General features: G+C 60.6%; 2 protein-coding genes across 2 annotated transcripts in view; one reads left to right on the forward strand and one right to left on the reverse strand.

Moving 5' to 3' along the window:
* The window catches only part of LOC116819215 (cdc42 effector protein 2-like), a 280,118-nt gene that overhangs the window by 180,278 nt on the left and 81,936 nt on the right, over positions 1-17,904 (forward strand). The window lies entirely within an intron of this gene.
* SPTBN4 (spectrin beta, non-erythrocytic 4) overlaps positions 1-17,904 on the reverse strand; it is a 71,793-nt gene that overhangs the window by 31,628 nt on the left and 22,261 nt on the right. The window contains 8 exon segments of the mRNA XM_075070711.1: positions 2,132-2,222; positions 2,583-2,785; positions 5,004-5,760; positions 8,404-8,541; positions 8,864-9,734; positions 10,782-10,932; positions 13,220-13,522; positions 17,819-17,902. Of these exon segments, the coding sequence (XP_074926812.1) occupies positions 2,132-2,222; positions 2,583-2,785; positions 5,004-5,760; positions 8,404-8,541; positions 8,864-9,734; positions 10,782-10,932; positions 13,220-13,522; positions 17,819-17,902 (2,598 nt within the window).

The raw sequence follows: 17,904 nt of genomic DNA on the forward strand, positions 1-17,904 counted from the left end.
GGTGCCCCTCACTCCTGACCCGCAGCCCCTGCTAGCCCAGCTCTGCCGGTGCCCCTCACTCCTGACCCGCAGCCCCTGCTAGCCCAGCTCTGCTGGTGCCCCTCACTCCTGACCCGCAGCCCCTGCTAGCCCAGCTCTGCTGGTGCCCCTCACTCCTGACCCGCAGCCCCTGCTAGCCCAGCTCTGGGCTCCCCCACCCAGCTCTGCCGGTGCCCCTCACTCCCAACCCGCAGCTCCTGCTAGCCCAGTTCTGGTGTCCCCCTGCCCAGCTCTGCCAGCTCACTCCCGACCCGCACTCACGTGCTCCGTGGGCAGCCCTGAGCTAAGGGCCCTGTCAGGAATGTCGGGGGCTCCACGGCCCCTCGTCAATGCCCAGCTGTGCCCAGGGCTGGCTCAGGCCCCGAACTGCCCGCAAGCATCGGCACCAGCTCGGAGAAAGGGGACAGATTGCGGAGCGCCATTGGCTAGGCCTGTCCCTCTCCCCCCAGCACAATTCATCACCATAGTGCCCGCGCTGCCTGGAAACACGCGCCAGCTGCCCTAATTAGAGGCAGGCGCTGGGTGGGGGCAGGGCTTGCCACGCAAATGAGGCAGGAGCCTGAATACATTTAGCTACTGAAATAATCAGTGGCTGGGGCAGAATTCGGCTCTGGGACGCATGGGGCTCACCTTCTGCCTGACAGCATCCGCCGTCCTCCCTCCCACATACGGCCCCCTGGGTGCCACGAGCAGCCCCTCGCTAGCTCTGTGTCCTGCCCCTTGGCAGCCTCCCCGCAAAACTGGGCGCGTCTCCCAGCCGCAGCCCACGTGGCCCGGCTGTGCTGGGGAGCACTGGCCATCCCACCGGTCCCCACAAGGGCTGAGCTGCTGTGTATCCAGCCCATGCCCCCGAGGCCGGTGCTTGTGGGCACAACTGGGGGTGGGGGGGAGACTTGGGTGAACTCTATTTCCTGATGGGGATTCCCAGCCCCTGCCCTGGTTCCGCACCCGAAGCATTCGCCTCGTCTCCAGGCCCCCAGCTGGACAAGGGAGCTCGGGAGGAGAGGTTTGGAGACCGGGAGTTAAACTCCCCCCATGCATCCCCCCAACTTCAGACAGTGCTGAGCTCCCCCTCCTCTGAAAACCAGGCCCCATTCAGGCATCCCAAGCCGGGCCCCCAGTGCCGGGTCCCTCTGGAGCCAGGGAGCTCGGCGAGGAATTGGTGCAGAACACCGCTCTGCCTGGCCGGCCCGACAGGTCCGTGTGTCTCTGTGACGAACTGGGAATGTTCTTAATGTTGCTCTGAATGGTGCTGTGCTGGTGCCTCAGTGTCCCCTAGGCAGTTCTTAATATCTAGGTGGTGGGATAAGGGGGTGTGATTGCTGCAGAGCAAAGGGCCAGTGCACCTAAATGCCTGGCACTCTGTCTCCTAGCAACTGATGGCCTGGGCCCCTCCTCTGCAAAGGTGCCAGCGAAGGTGATTGGAGACAAAGGATCAGGTGACTCCTGGCCCGGGAAAGGAGCTGAGCAGGAGGGATGGGGCGAGGGGTGTTAGTCTGGAGCCTGCTGGGAGCTGAGAGTGAAGTGCAGACTATGGGGTCTGGCTCACTGCACCCCCAGAATGGACCCGGCCGAGGGGTCTGGTTCGACTGGTATCTACAAGCTCTGTTTTAGACCCTGTATCCTGTCCATCGAATAAATCCTAGTCGTTCGCTTGGCTGAGAGTCACGTCTGAGTGCAAAGTGGGGGTGCAGGACCCTGTGGCTTCCCCAGGACCTGCTGGGGGCCTCCTGTGGGAAAGCACCACGATGGGCAAGGATGCGAAAATGCTCCAAGGAGAGACCCCAGAGTAGGTGAAGCCTGTGAGCTCTTGGTCCTGAACAAAGCCTGCTCCAAGGGAGAGGAGGCTCCCCAAAGTCCTGCCTGGCTTGGTGGAGAGCAGTTCCAGAGCATCGCCCGGGGACCCCGTGACAGTCTCTGCCCTGCGGACTCAGTGCCCTGCTCGCCGCACCCAGGGGTGCACCCCGGCCCGTGGCAAAGCCCCTAGGAAACGCCAGCAGCAGGTGGGGAGCCAGCAGGTGTGCAGGGGGCCTGCCGGGTGCAGGACGTCACATCCCCCACCACACGGGGCTGGGCCTGGGACCGTCCGTACCTCGTGACAGTTCTGCAAGAACCGCTGCAGATCCAATTGATCGTTCAGCTGCTGCATCCACTCCTGGGCCAGCTGGAAGTTCCGGTGGCTCCTGCAGAAACAAAAGGTGCCGGCTCGGGTCCCTGCGTCTCCATGCCCATCACCGCAGCCTCTGGGCACCTCCCAGCCCCTCCCTTTGCCCAGGCGGCACTGCTCTGCCCATTGCCCCAAACCCAGAGAGACCTGGGCCCACCAATTTCGAGGGGCTCTGGCCCCGAACCCCCAGGGAGCTGGGCCCAAGAGGCTTGAGGGAGCCTGTGGTGCAGAGGGGGATTGCACGCGGGGGCTGAGCGACAGGGGGGCAGGCCCGCAGAAGCAGCCCCCAGCCGGGGAAGCTGGAGCCTGGCTGCAGGGGCCGGCCCAGTGGCTCAGGCTGGGAAGGGGACCGTGCCAGGCGCTGCGCGGGGCCTACTTGTCTCTGAGCGCTGCCATCTCCTCCTGGGCGCGCTCACTGTAGGGGCTGCCCTGGCGCACCAGGCTCTCCCCGGCCCGCAGAGCCAGCGTCGTCTTCGGCACGCTCAGCTCCATAGTAGTTATGAAATCCCTGTGCATCTTGATGGCCTTCTCCGCCGCCTCCACCGTGGTGGGCAGCTCCGCGTGGGCCAGGCTGGACGCCTGGGGGGAGCGGGAGGGCTGGGGTTAACACTCAACCCTCGGGCAGCCTGCAGACCTCGCACTTCCCCCACCGGACCCCTGTGCTGGGGGAAACTGAGGCATGGAGGGGGAAGCCACGTGCCTGGGGTCACACAGGAGGTCATGGGATAAAGCTAGGAAGAGAATCCAGGAGTCCTGGGTCCCAGCCCCCTGTTCTCACCACTAGTCCACCCTCCCCTCCCAGAGCCGGGGAGAACCCAGGAGTCCTGGCTCCCAGCCCCCTGTTCTAACCACTAGTCCTCACCCACTTCCCAAGCCAGGGATCGCTCACCCTCTTTCCTCCTCTGCTGCATCTCAGGCCATGCACACAGCGGCAGCACTCCCAGGCAGCTGCGCTCGGGGGCGGCTGGTACCCGTCTCTGCATTGGCGTCAGTTGGACGCAGGCTGTGCCAAATGCCAGTTCCCACATTGCTAGCAGAGCCTCTCCCCCCGGGCTCAGGCCTGGCTCCAAGCCTGTGGGCTTTGGGTCAAGCCCCTTGTGCTGGGCACTGCAGGGAGGCCACAGATGGTGAACCACCAGAGACCAGCGCGAATCCCTGAGCCTAGATCCCGGCTGAGGCGCCACCCCAGAAGAACCTCTCCCTCTCCACAGGGATTTCTCCGGCTGTGTCTGCAGCCAGCTCTGCTGGACCGGCCCTGCCAAGGGCCAGAGGGACACCCCGGAGCAGAGCTGCCCAGTAACCATCTGCCCGGGCTACTGACTGCTCCTGACTGGCTCCAGCCGGGACCTTCTCTTCCCGCCGCTCCTGGGAGGCAGAAGCTGGCAGATGGCTGGGAGTGCAGGACGCACAAAGCACTTACGCAGCCCCCCAGACTTGCTCACAGGCTCAGAGTTGTGCACCTGTTTCAGGGGAGTCAGGAGACCTGGGTTCTGTGATCAGCTCCACCACTGACCTGCTGGTTGACCCTGGGCAAGTCCTTGCCATCTATGGGCCTCTGTTTCCCACCCCCAGTCCTGGCCTGTTTAGCATGGAAGCTCATTAGGACAATGCATGTCTCTCACTCTGTCTGTCCAGCGCCCGGTGTGACAGGCCCTGAGCTCAGCTGTCGCCTCTAGGTGCTCCCGTAATGCAAACCAAACTTGCACGAGCTTTCCTGCTACCGGTCCTGACTCCCCACATCTCACAGCCTTGAGCCCCTAGATTAGCCTTTCCTCCCCCAGAGCCTGGGCTCCATTTCCTGCTGTCCTGGCTACGCCGAGCTGGGCGGAAGGTCCTGCGGCAGGGAAGGTGGGGGGCAATGGGTGGGAACAGGGCTCCCCACCATGCTCACATTTCGCGCACTAAGTGGCCGGTTTGATGAGCCACGTCCCAGCTCAACAACCGGCCAACAAATCATCCACTCGCACCCAGCTAATGCGGCTTCCGGCCGCTCACCGGTGCTGGGGCAAGGAATTGGGCTTTAGCCCATCTGGGAACCCGGGGAGCGAATCGTCCGCACCAGCTGCCAAACAGCAACGAATTAGCAATTCAGCTACAGGACTAACGTCCTGTTCTCTGGGTAAGGCCATTAGCTAGCTAAGGGGTTTGTTAAGTAGTTTGGGGTTTGAGAATTTGCTAATAAAGTTATTGCTAATTACCAAATGCTACGGAACAGTGAGCAACATCTAGCACATACCAGTTAATAATCATCAAATGGCAAAAATTATTAGCAGTTAATACAGGGCAAAACGCACTAATTACAAAATACCACGTCGTTATTAGCAATGAATCCTTAGATGCTAAATAGTGAGCAAAGAGCAATAAATTAACAATGAATATTGAGAAATAGCCAATTACCAAACATCAGTAATTAGCAATTAATTCTTAACAGATACTCATAGTTAGCAAAGGCAATAGATGAGCAACTGACGTAGTCATAACTAGCCAATCAGATATCAGTGAATAATTAGCAAATACTCAATAAAGAACTTAGCTAACGGCAATAACTGCAAATTAATTCTTAGCCAATGGCAATTTGTACGTAGCAAACCATTACCAAATATTAATAACCTGGCAGGATTAGCAGGAATTGGCCAATGATCTCAGTTAATGACAAGCCACTGATACTTAACAAATATCGTTAATTGTTCACAGACGTAAGTAGAAGTTCACACTTGGCACTAGCAAAGAATTACCCATAATCCCACAGTGCCCCGGCCAAGCCGGCCGCGTGCGAGGCACGACCCCGCCCCGTTACCTGGTTGTAGAGACACGTCTCAGCCTGCCGCACGTCCCTCAGGAAAAGGTGGAAGATATGCGCCTGCACCAGCGCCTCCCGCCGGCTCTCCCACATCTGCAGCAGCTTGTTCCAGCCCACGTCCAGCTTCTGCAGCCACTGCTGGAGCGAGAGGCAGGGGACGTCAGCCTCCTCCAGGGCCAGCAGGTCGCTGGCCGCCTGGATCTTGGTGTAGTCCTCCTCGTAGCGGTCGATTTCCTCCTTGAGGGCCACGTGCTGGCTCAGCAGCCGCTCTGCCCCCGCCAGGTTGCTGGGAAGCTCTTCCGAGGCCACGGATGCCTGGGTCTTCACCAGCCAGGTCAGGAAGTTGTCCAGGTCCTGGATGAACTGCTGCAGCCGGCTGGCCACGGAGAGCGAGTCCTCGCAGCCCTGCAGCGTCTTCTTCAAGGCCTCCCACTCCTCACTGATCTCCTCGAAGTGCAGCAGGATGGTCAGCGCCTGGGCCGGGTGAGCGGTGGCCAAGGCCTCTCCCTCCTGCTGCAGCTCGAGGAGCTTGGGCTCCAGCACCACCAGGACAGCCTCCATGGCGGAGAGTTTGCGCTGCAAGGCCAGGACACCACCCAGGTCGCCGCTGCAGTACTGGCTGGACTCCACAGAGCAGCGCTTCTCCCGGATCTGCGCCTTGATCTCGGTGCACTCCAGCAGGTAGTTCTGGATCCTCAGGACGGAGCTGAGATGCTCCTTCCTCTGCTCCACCAGCTCCACCACCCGGTTCCACCTGGGCTCGCCAAACAGAGAGAAGCCCATGAGCGGCTTGGGCTTTCCCAAAACCCAGGGACGCTCGGCTTCCAAACAAACCCCCAGAGCCCAGGCCGGTTCTACCCCGGCCGCTGTGGAGAAAAGCTGGGAAAGGCTAAAGACACCAGGTGGCAAGCAAAACCCAACAGAAATTCACCTAAAAACACCACATCCCATGAGCCGCAGACCAGTCTGCTGACTTTTTCCAGCCTTACCCACTAGCTTTGCTTGCTGGGGGCCGGCAGGGTGACCAAAGCCCCTTGGAGAAGGCGCAGCCGGCTAGGGAAGGGGGCGAGGACACTCGCCTGTGACCTGGGAGACCCGGGCGCACGGTCCAGATGCTCAGAGGAGCTAACCCGCCTCCCTGAGCGAGGAGCTGTGTCATGGGAGAAGCCCTTCCAGCTGCACGGTGCTGGCCAACCCGGGGCTCGGGGTGGTGGAAGGCCCTGGCTCAGGGGGCGAGTGAGGGTGCCACACCACTGGAAGTGTGCAGTGCAGCCCTGGCCTCTGTCGTGCTGTGCCAGGGTGACAGCACCGCCGGCCTCCCCCGATGCCCAGGCCGATGGGCAGGTCGCAGGCAGGAAGCTGGTACATGCAGGTCAGTGTCAAATGCCCAGGAACAGTGACCAGGACAGAGGCAGGTAACAGATACTGATAAAAATGGGCAAAATTCCACTGCTCTGGTGATCGGCCAAGACCATTTTTCATTGAAACAGACAATTCTGGAGAAAACAACGGGTTGGTTGGTTTGTTTTTTAAACCCGGTTTGGGAATGAGGAATGTTTGCCCAGCTCTGCTGCGTGGCTTGATCTAGGTTTCCTGGACAGGGGGTGAGGGGTGGGTGGGAGGAATGTTTGCCCAGCTCTGCTGCGTGGCTTGATCTAGGTTTCCTGGACAGGGGGTGAGGGGTGGGTGGGGGTGTGGATATGGATGTGGATGTGGATGTGAGGGGGTTGGGGGGTGTGAAGGAGGCAGGGGTGTGTGTGTGTGAGGGGGTGTGTGTGAGGGGGGTGGGGTTGTGAGGGGGTGTTCCATGGCTCTGTCTCCATCTAGGGCTGCGTCCCAGGCGAGGTTTACCAGTCACCTCTGCGGTACCAGAGCGGGGCCATTAGCCCAGCCAGAGGCTCCAGCGCGAGACGCAGCTCTGCATTTTCCAGTGACCTCAACTTCTGCAGCCTCCGTGTCCAGCGCCAGCACTAGGGGCCGCGGGCCGACGTGCCAGGGATTCTGGGTGCCCAGGGCACCATTCTCAGCGCCCGGCAATCTCTGCCAATCATCCCCCTGAGGGGCCCAAAGCCACCGAGGAGTAATGGTCTCACGTTGCAGTGGGGGAGGTATAGGCTGGATATTAGGAAACACTATTTCACTAGGAGGGTGGTGAAGCACTGGAATGGGTTCCCTAGGGAGGTGGTGGAATCTCCTTCCTAAGAGGTTTTTCAGGTCAGGGTTGATGATTTAGTTGGGGTTGGTCCTGCTTTGAGCAGGGGGCTGGACTAGAACCTCCCGAGGTCCCTTCCAGCCCTGAGATTCTGTGGCTCTATGATTCTGTGGCACGCTCGGGTCCCAGCCTGCTCCCCTCTGCACCAGCTTCCTTTAATCCCATTGGGCATCTCCACCCGCTGCAGTGCCTGGGACCCCGAGCGACCCCCGCTGGGGATCTGCCCCGCAGGCGCCGACAGACAGCTGCATGCTGGCAGGGCCCCTGGCATGGAGGTATGGCTTGGGCATGGACTCCCCAGCAGGTGACTGCGTGGGGGGAGCATCGGGGATCCCTTCCTGCCAGCCGAGGGGCTGGGCCTTGCATGTCACAGCCTCCGGCTCTGGAACGGCAGCTTGTTCTGGAGAGGCAGCCACGCGGCTCTTGGACAACCGGGCTCTGGAGAGTCCCGGACGCACAAGGTCGAGGTGCCCAGGTGCAGCACGAGATGCTGGCAGGTTCTCAGTACCCTCGACCCGGAGCCAGGGGTGGGCAGGGGTTGCAGTGAGACGGAGCAGCAGCAGCTGGGCACATTCCAAAGCTGAATTTGCCATCTGCAGACCCTGTGTTCACAGCTGTTCTGCCACCTCGCGCTGCTGGCATGAACCCCAAAGCAGGCCCCACTTCGGGGGGGGGCGGTTCCCGATGCTGCTGGGACCCAGCCGCACAGCCCCTGTGAGTCCCATGGAGCAGGAGTTGTGCCGGCCGGAGGCAGCCATGCGCCAGGGAGGGCGGCTGGAGCCATTCAATCCACCTGCAAAGCAGCACTGGCCCCGGCAGATGGACAGACCCCTGCTCAGCTGCCTGGGCTTGGCGGGGGATGTGGAGCTCCCCTGCAGACGGGTGCCCACGTTTGTGTGCTGCACACGGGCCCTAGACCTGCCCTGGCTCCTGCCCACCGAGCCCTTGATCTCTGGGCCAGGGAACTGGGCACTGGGTTACCCAGCGAACAGAGCAGACTAGCCAAGAGCCCATCGATCTCCAGGCACAGACGGGGCCATTATCCGTGTGTTACCGACACGGCCCTGACGCATGCAGGGACCCGGACAGCCGGAAATCGAACCCAGCCCCGCCTCTGATCCCGAGGGCCCCCCTTCCGAAGCCTCCCCCAGCCCCAGCCCCAGCCCCAGCCCCACAGGGAGGTACCTGCCGTTCAGGTGGTCCCGACAGGACTGCACCTCGGATGCGCTGGGATGGCCCCCCTCCACCAGCTGCTGCACGGTCTCGTTCACGTCCAGGATGCGCCCCATGACGCTGTTCATCTCCTGGTCCAGGCTCTCAAACCTGCCCAAGGCACACAGGGGCTCATGGATAGAACAGAATCATACGGGGCATTGAGAACCCAGGCGTCCTGGCTCCTAACCCTTCCTCCCTCCCCTAGTGCTGGGATAGAACCCAGGTGTCATGGCTCCCAGCCCTTCCGCCCAGAGCTAGGAATGGAACCCAGGCGTCCTGGCTCCTCGCCCTTCCCTCCAGAGCTGGGAATGAAACCCAGGTGTCCGGCTCCCAGCCCTTCCCCCCAGAGCTAGGAATGGAACCCAGGCATCCTGGCTTCCAGCCCCCCAGCTCTGGGTCCCAGCCAGGAACAGAACCGCGGGCGCCAGACCTGTGTTGCACCACTTCCACGTCCTCCAGCTCCTGCGGCACGTGCATCCCGGAGAGCCACTGCTCCTTCTCGTCCAGCCAGCCCTCGCAGGCATGGACCTCGCCGAACATGCGGTACACAGCCAGGGCGTCCTGCAGCCACTGGTGCCGCAGCACGGCCACCTCGGCCACCTCCCCGTAGAGCTGCTCCACCTCCACGATGCGGATCTGCACGTCCAGCACCTGGTGGTGCTGGGGGGCCAGCCGGGCCAGCTGGGCGCGCAGGGCCAGCACAGGCGCCCGGTGCCGCTCCAGCTCCTGCACCATGGCTGCGTGCTTGCGGAGCAGCGCCTGGCTGGAGTACTCGTCGTGCCCGAAGTCGTCGCTGGAGGCCAGGCGGTAGGTGTCCTGCAGCCAGACCAGCAGGTCGTCCGTCTCCGCGCTGAACTGGTAGAAGCTCAGAGCCTCCTGCAGCTTCTGCTGGTGCATTCCCGTCACCTCCTCCAGCTTCTTCCAGCGCTGCCGCACCTCCCGCAGCTTCTCCTGCAGCTGGGCCGTGCCGGGGCACTGGGTGGCCAGCAGCTGCTCCCCCTTCTTCACGGCCTGGTGCAGCAGGGCCCGGCGCCCTCCCAGCTGTCCCAGCATCAGCTTGTGCTGCCCGCTCAGCTGCAGCACGCTGCTCAGGTCCTTGCCGCACGGCTTGGAGGCCAGGATCTGCTCCTTCTCCCGCACCCAGGCCTCCGCCTCCTCCAGCTCCTGGAAGAAGGCCCACAGCTGGCGGGAGGCCTCCAGCTCCATGCGCCGCTGGGCTGCCCGCTGGCATAGCTCCTCCAGGCACGTCTGCACATGGGTCACGCGGTTGCGGATGATCTGGGGGTCGCAGGGCTGGTAACCTGGGGCAGGGGAGCAGGAGAGACACCAGGCCCGTCTCTTAGCCGCTGATTGCTGCTGGGGAAAGACCTGCACTGCCAGGGTCCTGGCTCCAGCCCCCCAATCTAACCACTAGCCCCCACTCCTCCCCCAGAGCTGGGAGAGAACCCGGGGTCCTGACTCCCAACCCTCTGCTCTAACCACCAGCCCCCACTCCTCCTCCAGAGCTGGAAAAGAACCCAGGAATCCTGGCTCGCAGCCCCCCCTGCTCTAACCACCAGCACCCACTCCCCTCCCAGAGCTGGGGAGAGAACCCAGGAGTCCTGGCTCCCAGCCCACCTGCTCTAACCCATCAGCCCCCACTCCCTTCCCAGAGCCAGGGAGAGAACCCAGGAGTCCTGGCTTCCAATGCCCCCCTGCTCTAACCACTAGCCCCCACTCCCCTCCCCAGTACAGCCCGCGTCTGTTCTGAAAGTTGTCTGCCCACCCCCAGACCTTGTTGGGAGCCGGGTGCCCATATCTTTGCACAGGAATCTCTCCCATGGCCTGGCCTGTTGGCTACAGACCTGGGGAACCCAGGAGTCCTGGCTCCCAGCCCCCCCACAGCCCATCTTGGCCTGCACATTCTCTGCAGAGGGCATCTGTCCTCGGATGTCTCAGCTGGCTACAGGAGCCAAGGTCTGGGCACCACTGGACAGGGGCGGCTCTAGGCATTTTGCCGCCCCAAGCACGGCAGGCAGGCGCCTGCGAGAGGTCCCTGGTCCCGCGGATTCGGCAGCAGCCTGCGGGAGGTCTGACGAAGCCGCGGGATCAGCAGACCCTCCACAGGCAAGCCGCTGAAGGCAACCTGCCTGCTGCCCTCGCGGGGACCGGCAGAGCACCCCCCGCAGCTTGCCGCCCCAGGCACACGCTTGGCGTGCTGGTGCCTGGAGCCGCCCCTGCTGCTGGCGATGGGACCAGTGGCTGGGATTAGCTGCCATCACTCGGACCCGGGCAAAGCGCAGCCCAGCCCCACCGATGCTCAGCCCCCACCACAGGGACTGAGAGACCCCGCCCCAGCTCGCACTTACCCTCCAGCTCGCAGAACTTCAGGGCGGCCTGGTTGAGTGCCTGCACCCGCTCATTCTGGGCAGCCACATCAGCCTCCAGCAGGGCGTGTTTCTGCAGCAGGTCCTCCACCTCCAGCAGGTGCTTCCCCACCTCCCTCGACAGCAGCGGGGCCTGGCGGGACAAAAGGCGGGCGAAGCCATCACCGCTGGGCTGGGATCCAGCTGCAAGCGACCCCAGGCAGGGGCTGCCTCTCTGCTAGTACAGCACCTGGCACCATGGGGCCCCGCTCCTTGGCTCAGCCCCCGAGGCCCCTATCATAACCCTGCAGGAAGTTACCGGCCTGGCATGATTCTCCTCTCCCAAGCGCCTGATGGGGTGACTCTGGCCGGCAGCAGCCAGGGGCAACTCGGGCTGGCTTGGAGGCCAGGGCATCAGGCCTGTGCTTGGGCTGATGGCCAGGGGTTTGAGCCGGGGATCAGGCCAGCCACTGGCCTGGGACTAGGGGCAGATGGGTCGGTGCTTGGGTTGGCTGGCGCGGCCAGGGCTCGGGGCAGCGGAGGCTGGCCAAGGCTGGGTCTCAGGGCATTGGGGGCGGGCAGGCCGGGGAGGTTCAACCTGGACTCCTCTGGCCATGGGGGGCTTGGAGCTCCATTGGGTGGGGGGGTTAGGGTTGCCAAGTGCCTGGTTTTCACCCAAACGCCTGGTCGAAAAGGGTTCCTGGCCGCTCCCATTCCTGGCACCGCTGCTAATAGTCCGGCTGGTGGCTCCAGGGCTAAGGCAGGTTCCCTGCCTGCTCTGGCTCCATGCAACACCCGGCTGAGATCACAGCCCCATTGGGCTGGGCACTGCCCAGACCCCGGCCGAGATCAGGACCCCATTGGGCCGGGCGCTGTCCAGACCTCAGTCAAGATCAGGGCCCCATCACACTGGGCGCTGCCCAGATCCCGACTGAGATCAGGGCCCCTTCGCGCCAGGCGCTGCCCAGACCCCAGCCAAGATCAGGGCCCCGTCGGGCTGGGCGCTGCCCAGATCGCGACCGAGATCAGGGCCCCTTCGCGCCAGGCGCTGCCCAGACCCCAACCAAGATCAGGGCCCCGTCGGGCCGGGTGCTGCCCAGATCCCGACCGAGATCAGGGCCCCATCGCGCCAGGCGCTGCCCAGAACCCAACCGAGATCAGGGCCCCGTCGGGCCAGGTGCTGCAACAGATCTCGCCCGAGATCAGGGCCCCGTTGGCCGGGTGCTGCCACGACACAGGGTGAGACAGCCCTGTGTAACGGAGTCCCCGGGCGCTGCTCTGAAACTGCTCCCCAAAGCCCAGTCAAGGACTTTGGGAGCCTCCTCTCCCTTGGAGCAACTTTTGTTCAGGGCAGAAGCTCACAACGGCTTCAACCTCCTGGGTCTCTCCTTGGAGCATTCACATCCTCTGCCCCTCCGTGGTGCTTACCACAGTGAGCCCACCCAGGCGAGGTCCTGGGGAAGCCAGAGGGTCCTGCACCCCCACTTTGCAGTCAGACGTGACTCTCAGCCAGCAAAAGCAGGTTATTCGATGACAGGACAAGGGTCTAAAACAGAGCTTGTAGAATCCAGCGAACCAGACCCTCGGCCGGGTCCATTCTGGGGGCAGTAGAGCCAGACCCTAGGTCTGCACTTCACTCCTATCTCGCCCAGCAAGCTCCAGACTAACACCCCTCAAGCCCCATCTCGCTGCTCAGCTCCTTTCCCGGGCCAGGAGGTCACCTGATCCCTTTGTCTCCAACACTTTCAGTTGGCACCTTTGCAGAGGAGGGGCCCAGGCCATCAGTTGCTAGGAGACAGAGTGCCCGGCATTTAGGTGCACTGGCCCTTTGCTCTGCAGCAATCACACCCCCTTATCCCACCACCTAGATACTTAAGAACTGCACAGGGGACACTGAGGCACCAACGCAGTATTCAGAGCAAACATTAAGAACAGTCCCAGTTTGTCACACCCTGCCTCCAGAAAGTCGCCATCTGAGCAGACAGTGGGAGGAAACTGAGGCCCAGCAAGGGTGAGGGACGAGCCCAAGGTCCCCTCGCAGGCAGCAGCAGTTCCCAGCCCAGGGCCCCAGCTGCCGGCCCCCACTGCATTTCTGCCCACAGCAGCCTCTCCCCACCTCTCCGGACCAGGCCCCTGTGTCACGACAGAGCGAAGCCCCAGGGTGCTCTGGCCCAAGCTGAGACCTGCCAGTGGGTGCCCATGGAGCAGATGGCACTAAACCCAGGCACAGCCAGGGAGACCAGCTGCAGATTGCAGCCATCCTGCTGTGGCACTGGGACAGGCGCCAGTCCAAACCAGTCCCTCCCCCTTCCCCCAGGCCTCAGGCACCAGTTCACACCAGAGCCTTCGCTCCCCCAGGTCATGGGCACTGGTTTAAACTGGGCCCAGCCTCCCCAGGCCGCAAGCAGGCTACCCACCTCCTCCCCCCACTCCTTGCCCACCTGCATCTCCTCCATCCAGTCGATCATGTAAACCATCTCCTGGAAGATGGTCTGCAGGGCCAGGCTCTGCTCCAGGCGGGCCCTCCGGGCAGCCACCAGCTCGGTCAGCAGCCCCCACTGGCGCAGGATGCTGCCCTTCTGGGCACTGACGCGCCGCACGTCGTAGTAACCCTCAGCTTCCAGGGCCAGCGCCAGCTCCACCACCACCTGGATGCGCTCCTCGTAGGATGAGACGTCCGCCTCAATGGCCTCATGCTTCTTCATGGCCGCCTCCACCGCTGGCAGGTCATAGCCGAAGTTGTCCTGGGGGCAGCGGGGGCATGAAAGAGAACACAAGAGCGGCCAGACCGGGTCAGACCAAAGGTCCATCCAGCCCAGTGCCCTGTCCTCCAACAGTGGCCAGTGCCAGGTGCCCCAGAGGGAATGAACAGAACAGGGGATCAGGAAGTGACCCATTTCCTGTCGCCCATTCCCAGCTTCGGGCAAACAGAGGCTGGGGACACCATTCCTGCCAGCCTGGCTAGTAGCCACTGATGGACCTGTCCTCCAGGAATCTATCTAGCTCCCCTTTGAACCTTCTTATGGTCTTGGCCTTCACAACATCCCCTGGCAGGGAGTTCCACAGGTTGACTGTACGCTGGGTGAAGAAATACTGCCTTTTGTATGGGTTATACCTGCTGCCTGTTAATGTCATTGGGTGACCCCTAGTTCCTGTGTTACAAGAAGGAGTAAATAACACTTCCTGATTTACTTTCTCCACATCAGTCATGATTTTATAGCCCTCTAGCCTATCCCCCCTTAGTCGTCTCTTTTCCAAGCTGAAGAGTACCAGTCTGATTAATCTCTCTTCATATGGAAGCTGTTCTATGCCCCTAATCATTTCTGTTACCCTTTTCTGAACCGTTTCCAATTTCAGTAGATCTTTCTGGCGATGGGGTGACCACATCTGCCCGCAGGGTTCAAGCTGTGGACGTCCCATGGATTTATACAGAGGCACCATCACATTTTCTGTCCTATTATCTCTCCCTTTCCTAATGATTCCCAACGTTCTGTTCGCTCCTTTGACGTCGCTGCACACCGAGTGGGTGTTTGCAGAGAACCCTCCACACTGGCTCCAAGATCTGTCTTGAGTGGGAACAGCTCATTCGGCCCCCATCTCTATATATGTAGAGTTGGGATTAGGGTTTCCAACGTGCATCACTTTGCACTTACCCACACTGAATTTCCTCTGCCATTTTGTGGCCCCGTCACCCAGTTCTGTGAGATGCTTTTGTAGCTCTTTGCAGTCTGCCTGGGACTTAACTAGCTTGAGCATTTTTGTATCATCTGCGAATTTTCCCACCTCACTGTTTCCCCCTTGTGACAAAGTGGGGAGTTTTCTTGTTTTCTGTGTTTCCCAGGGGGTTGCATGCCGAGGGGGTGGGACTCGGTGTCCCCGGGTGTTACTGGTTTAACGAGGGGAGGGGAGGGGAGGGGAGGGGAGTTTGTTGGGACACAGGACTAGAGAGGGAACTCGGGACCCCGGCCGATGGCTGGAGGATGGAGACGCCAGCGACTGGTGACCTGGAGACCCAGCTCAGGAGTCACAGCTGGTTCTGGCCAGTGGGGGACAATGGGCTGCGGGGAGAGGACCCCGGTTACCTGACCAGCCGGCTCCAGCCAGAGGGGGGCTGAGAGGAGAGGAGACCCAGGCCACCCTGTTTACGACCCTGTTTCCCTGGAGAGAAGCCAATGGACAGAGGGGCCTGGGGCCGGGGGTATCAGAGGCCCAGCTGGGAAGCAGGGGGGCTCAGGGCTGGAGGGGGGAGCAGGCAGAGCCCCCCTGGCTGCAGGGGGACTGGGATGTGCTGGGCTGAGGGAGGCCAGGCCTAAGGCTGGAGAGTTTCCTGTGTTGGGTTCACCTCTCAATAAACCCTCCTGTGTTACGCTGGGGCAGAGTCGCTCCGGGCTAGAGAACAGGGGGGATCATCCCCTTCAGGGGGTGGAGGCCCTGGGGGGTCCAGAGCGAGGGGACTCCCTGGGGGGCCCCACAGCAGAGACAGACTTGCTGAGGCTGAGATGTGCAGCTCCAGGAGGTGGAGGGGCCTGACCCCCAGAGAGAGTGGCCCCCCAAGAAGGGCTGTCGCACTGAAGGGGCACCCTCCACGGACCGTGCGGGGCCACAATCTGAGTCTGTGACACCCCTTTTTCCAGATCATTTATGATTACATTGAATAGGACTGGGTCCAGTACAGACGCCTGGGGGACACCACTATTTACCTCTCTCCATTCTGAAAACTGACCATTTCTTCCTACCCTTTGTTTCCTGTCTTTGAAGCAGTTACTGATCCATGAGAGGATCCTCTTACTGATCCTCTTATCCCATGAGGGGCCAGCAGAGGCATGAGAAAGGGGCCAGGCTGCTGGGTGTGTGTGTGTGAGAAAGAGGGGCTAACCACCAGCCCCACTCCCCTCCCAGAGCCAGCAGAGAACCCAGGAGTCCTGGCTCCCAAGCCCCTGCTCTAACCACCAGTCCCCACTCTCCTCCCAGCGCCAGGAGAGAACCCAGGAGTCCTGGCTCCCAAACCCCCTGTGCTCTAACTACTAGACCCCACTCCTGCTCCACCCAGGCCTGGCACTGCCCGAGGGGCAGTAAGGTCAGGGCTGCTTTGTGTCCCGCTTGTCTCTGGTGCCATTGGGTTTGGCTGGACAGACGAGGTTCTGGTGAGGTTCAACAAGGGCAAGGGCAGAGCCCTGCCCTTAGGACGGAAGAATCCCATGCAGTGCTACAGACTAGGGCCCGAGTGACGAGGCAGCAGTTCTGCAGAGAAGGACGGACCCAGGGGTTACATGGATGAGAAGCTGGATAGGAATCACCAGTGTGCCCTTGTTGCCAAGAAGGCTGTGACGTTATGAGTGTGATTTAACATCTCATCGAAAGGTGACAAGGCCCGAGAGAGTTAATTACCTCTCAGACTGACCTGACCCAGGGCCCAACTTTAGAGACTTGTTAGGAAAATACGTAAATGAGCAGAGCTTTGAAATGCAAATCGGCATCGTTAGAGGTGGAAGAGGAGCTGTGTGCTCAGGGCTTGGGATGGAGCAAACAAGCCTGTCTATTGCTAGAGCTTTAATTCAAAGATCAAAAGAGGAATATTAACGTTTATGATGATACTTGCGTGAAATAGCGCTATTGTCGGTGTGTCTCTGCAGATTGCGGTAACCTGCAATCTAAACCGTTTAATGGATAAATTCCCCTGGGCTCATTGCCAGGCTGGTTGGGAGAAGGAGAGTTAAGCCGAAAGGCTGCTGGAAATGTGTAAGAACCTGGGACACGATCCTGCTTCATCTCAGATCTGCTTTGGGTTTCAAGAGGGGGAAACCCAGAGCCATAAGGATCCCCAGTCACGGACTGGAGCCACCCTGAGCACAGACATTGGACTGTAACCTCTGGACTGTTTCTGAAAGGACTTTTGGCAACTACAGGCTCCTCTCTGCTGTGTCTGAACCTCAGGAATTGAATTCACATCTCTCTGTACATTGATCTTTTAACCAACTCTCTTTCTTTTCTTTTTTAATACATTTTAGCTTAGTTAATAAGAACGGGCTCTAAGCATGTATTGTGGGTAAGATCTAAGTTATAATTGGACCTGGGTGTGTGGCTGATCCTTTGGGGTTGGAAGAACCTTTTCTTTTATATGATGAGAGAAGATTTTCAGTGACCATCATCATATCCGACGCGTGTGTCTGGACAGAGGCCTGAGACTGGGCACTGGAAGGGAAATGCGAGGTTTGGATTCTGAGGAACCAGGGAGGTGCAACAGAAGCTGTTCTGCGCCGGCTGGTAAATGTCAGTATTGGAAGATCCACCAGTGTTTGGGGTTTGTCTGCCCCGTTCTGTTTGCAGTTCACACTAATTGAGTGACCTTAGCGGGCTCCCACGGGCAGCACCGTCACAAAGGCTAATGGCGTTTTGGGCTGTATAAGTAGGGGCATTGCCAGCAGATCGAGGGACGTGATCATTCCCTTCTATTCAGCATTGGTGAGGCCTCATCTGGATACTGTGTCCAGTTTTGGGCCCCACACTACAAGAAGGATGTGGAAAAATTGGAAAGAGTCCAGTGGAGGCAACAAAAATGATTCGGGGGCTGGAGCACATGACTTCTGAGGAGAGGCTGAGGGAACTGGAGATTGTTTAGTTTGCAGAAGAGAAGAATGTGGGGGGATTTGATAGCTGCTTTCAACTACCTGAAGGGGGTTCCAAAGAGGACGGATCTAGACTGTTCTCAGTGGTAGCAGATGACAGAACAAGCAGCAATGGTCTGAAGTTACAGTGGGGGAGGTTTAGGTTGGCTATTAGGAAAAACTTTTTCACCAGAGGGTGGTGAAGCACTGGAATGGGTTACCTAGGGAGGTGGTGGAACCTCCTTCCTTAGAGGTTTTTAAGGTCAGGCTTGACAAAGCCCTGGCTGGGATGATTTAGTTGGGGCTGGTCCTGCTCTGAGCAGGGGGTTGGACTAGATACCTCCTGAGGTCCCTTCCACCCCTGAGATTCTAGGATCGCCCATGGGCCCCAGGGGGCTAGGTGGGAGGCTGGGGAGAAGCCAGGTGGGATCTCACCTGCGCCACCAGCCGCTGGTTCTCGCCGAGCCAGGCCTCCCGCATGCCGGCCTTGTGGTCGAAGCGCTGGGCCAGCAGCTCCAGCT

Source organism: Chelonoidis abingdonii, chromosome 11 (assembly GCF_003597395.2).
Source record: "Chelonoidis abingdonii isolate Lonesome George chromosome 11, CheloAbing_2.0, whole genome shotgun sequence".
In the NCBI taxonomy this organism is placed as follows: Eukaryota; Metazoa; Chordata; order Testudines; family Testudinidae; genus Chelonoidis; species Chelonoidis abingdonii.